This window comes from Drosophila sulfurigaster, chromosome 3 (assembly GCF_023558435.1).
Source record: "Drosophila sulfurigaster albostrigata strain 15112-1811.04 chromosome 3, ASM2355843v2, whole genome shotgun sequence".
Taxonomy (NCBI): domain Eukaryota; kingdom Metazoa; phylum Arthropoda; class Insecta; order Diptera; family Drosophilidae; genus Drosophila; species Drosophila sulfurigaster.
In genome coordinates, this window is record NC_084883.1 from 1,866,155 (window position 1) to 1,868,676 (window position 2,522).

The window sequence follows — 2,522 nt, forward strand, 5'->3', positions numbered from 1 at the left end:
ATATAGACACAGTCGCACTCACACACAAATACAGTCGCACACATACAAACAATTGAAAGTTATTTGTGAAAATTTTATTGTAATTACAAAAGTTTTCTCATGTTGTTTTCTTACCGCCTCCTTTACGTCGCCCCTCCATGTTCCCTTTTTGATAGCCTCATGGCAAAGCACATTCGATTCCACGATACCTTGAATTTCACTCAAAATTCCTTTAAACACTCCAGCTCACACACACACACACACACACACACACACACACATACACACACTCATTCTCTCGCTCTTGCTTATTTGCGCTATTTCTATTCCTGTTACGCAGTAGATTCCGTTTGGCTTTCGTTTCGTTTTGCAGCTAACTTTATCCACTTCATTATTTTTCGCTCGTTTTCGTTTTCGCTTTACTTTGTTTCGCTATTTGTTTGTTTTTGTCTGCTTTCATTTCGATTTTAATTGTATCTGCCCCACCCACCTCCCCTTCCACCAACATCATTTATGCCAAAGAGGTGCGAGTATATTAAAATACCCGAATTCGCGTTCCGTTCCTAACCTCAAACTCCATTCACAGGTCATTGAAGGGCAACAAAAAACCCCGCCCATCTACTCTACGTTCTCTCCTCCTCATCATCGTGTACCTCACTGCCAACTGAATTGCTGCAAATTGTGTGTTCCCAAGGCTAATTAGCATCGCGGACTCCCCGCTGTGCTCTATAAGCTCATAAATGATGAAGTTGCCCAGCAGGCATTTCAACTCTGTCCACGGATGGTTCCAAAATCAGGCATCGGGACAGTTCATGTCAGATTCGATTGCTGTTGCAATTGCAGCAAGATGACTTGGCATTTTTGGCAATCGAATCAATTCCACGATGCGGGATGCGATGTGAATCAATTCAACAAGAATGGAACATAAACAAAACCAGGGAGCACGAATCAAACCAACATTAAATTGAGTTGCCAGCACGCTTCGTTGAAAATCGAACTGAACAAGAGAGTGTTATCGATACTAAACAATGGTTTAAATGAAGAAGTACAATGGCTTACAGATTTATTTTCAAATAACTTTGTGCCTACAGGAAATGTATGGCTGCTGCAGTTGGTCCTTAGTTGCTCTGATTACGTTGAACTACTATATATGGTATATTTTTAACCTAATAGTCTATCGATATTCCAAAAATTACTTTCGGTGTATTCAAGAACTTTTCGGAATATTAATTTGGAATATTGTAAGAATAATACCGCAATTTATGGGATTATTGCATTTATTGAAAATGAATTTACAACGTTATCTAAGCTAAACGACTTTCAAACTGGCAGACAGTTTCATTCCAACTTAAAAAATAAAGAAAAATATGATATTTCGTCAAAATTAAGACATTTAATCATTTAATAGGTTTGGATTACTAGAAATATCGTCACAATGCGGTCTTCAAATCACACAAATATCGTATCATGGTCATGAAAGGTTAGTCCGTTTTATCTGTAGTAAAAGTTGCCGCAATAACGGTTACCCTTCTTCACATTGTTGTACATGGATTCAATGGGCACTGCATATCGAGGACTCTGAGGATTCAATCCCATCTGCTCAGGGTGATAGTACATCATCTGCTGCATCATTTGCTGTTGTTGCTGCTGTTGCATAAACTGATTGTAATACTGCTGCTGATAATATTTCTGTAGATCAGCATGATATCGGGGACCCAGTAGCAACGTTGGGCGCTGACAGAGCGGCACTCCATATTTCTTTTTGGGTTCAGCTTGTGATTTCTTGAGACTCGTTCCCATCGTGGATTCCTGCTTACTCTGTGCAGAGACTTCACGACGCGAGCGTTCCTCTTGATCACGTCGCACTTCTTTGTTAGGACTCTTGACCTGATCCCTTCGTTTGAACTTCTCTACTTGATTATTTTTTTGCTTCGTCGTTTTCTTGGCGGCGTCCACAAGCATAATTTTGGGCAAATCAACAGGCACTTTGGGCTTTGCTTTCTTTGCTTTGCAATCCGTTCTCAACTTTGGCCTGCGTTTGTCTTTCGTCTTCAGATTTTTCGAATCCTTCGGGTCATGTCTATATTGCTTCGACTGAGGCAGCTGAGCACAGTCATCGTTAAGATGGGAGCTGTCCGCCGGATTGCATGCCAGTTGCCAGGACAAACTCAAATTCGTTTGGTGAAGAACAAGAGCACTTTTCCGAATCTTCGCATCTCGCAAACAGGGCTCAGATCGGCAGGCGTTAAGCGGGGCTCGAAAGTATTTATTAATTTCAACAAAATGGGACCATTTCTTTTGGTGATCCCCTGTCTCCTCATCGACCATGATCTTAATGTTAATTTATAAACCTTTTGCTCACAGTGAATTTAACAATTTGGTCAATATTAAGCGAATATCATGGTATCTGAATGCTCGGACATGTACACTAAATCGGATTTCAGTTCAAAATGAAAATTGTTTAAGGGTCTTTTAAAAAGGTAAAATCAAATTTACATGTTTTTACGTAGGAATTTCTTGACAGCTCTTCAAGTGTCTAGTAT

General features: G+C 40.0%; 1 protein-coding gene across 1 annotated transcript; it reads right to left on the reverse strand.

Moving 5' to 3' along the window:
- Window positions 1-1,470: 1,470 nt before the first annotated feature.
- On the reverse strand, window positions 1,471-2,307 carry LOC133845071 (uncharacterized). The gene has a single exon (XM_062279410.1). The coding sequence runs from the start codon at window positions 2,305-2,307 to the stop codon at window positions 1,471-1,473; it is 837 nt and encodes a 278-aa protein (XP_062135394.1).
- Between the last annotated feature and the right edge of the window lie 215 nt (window positions 2,308-2,522).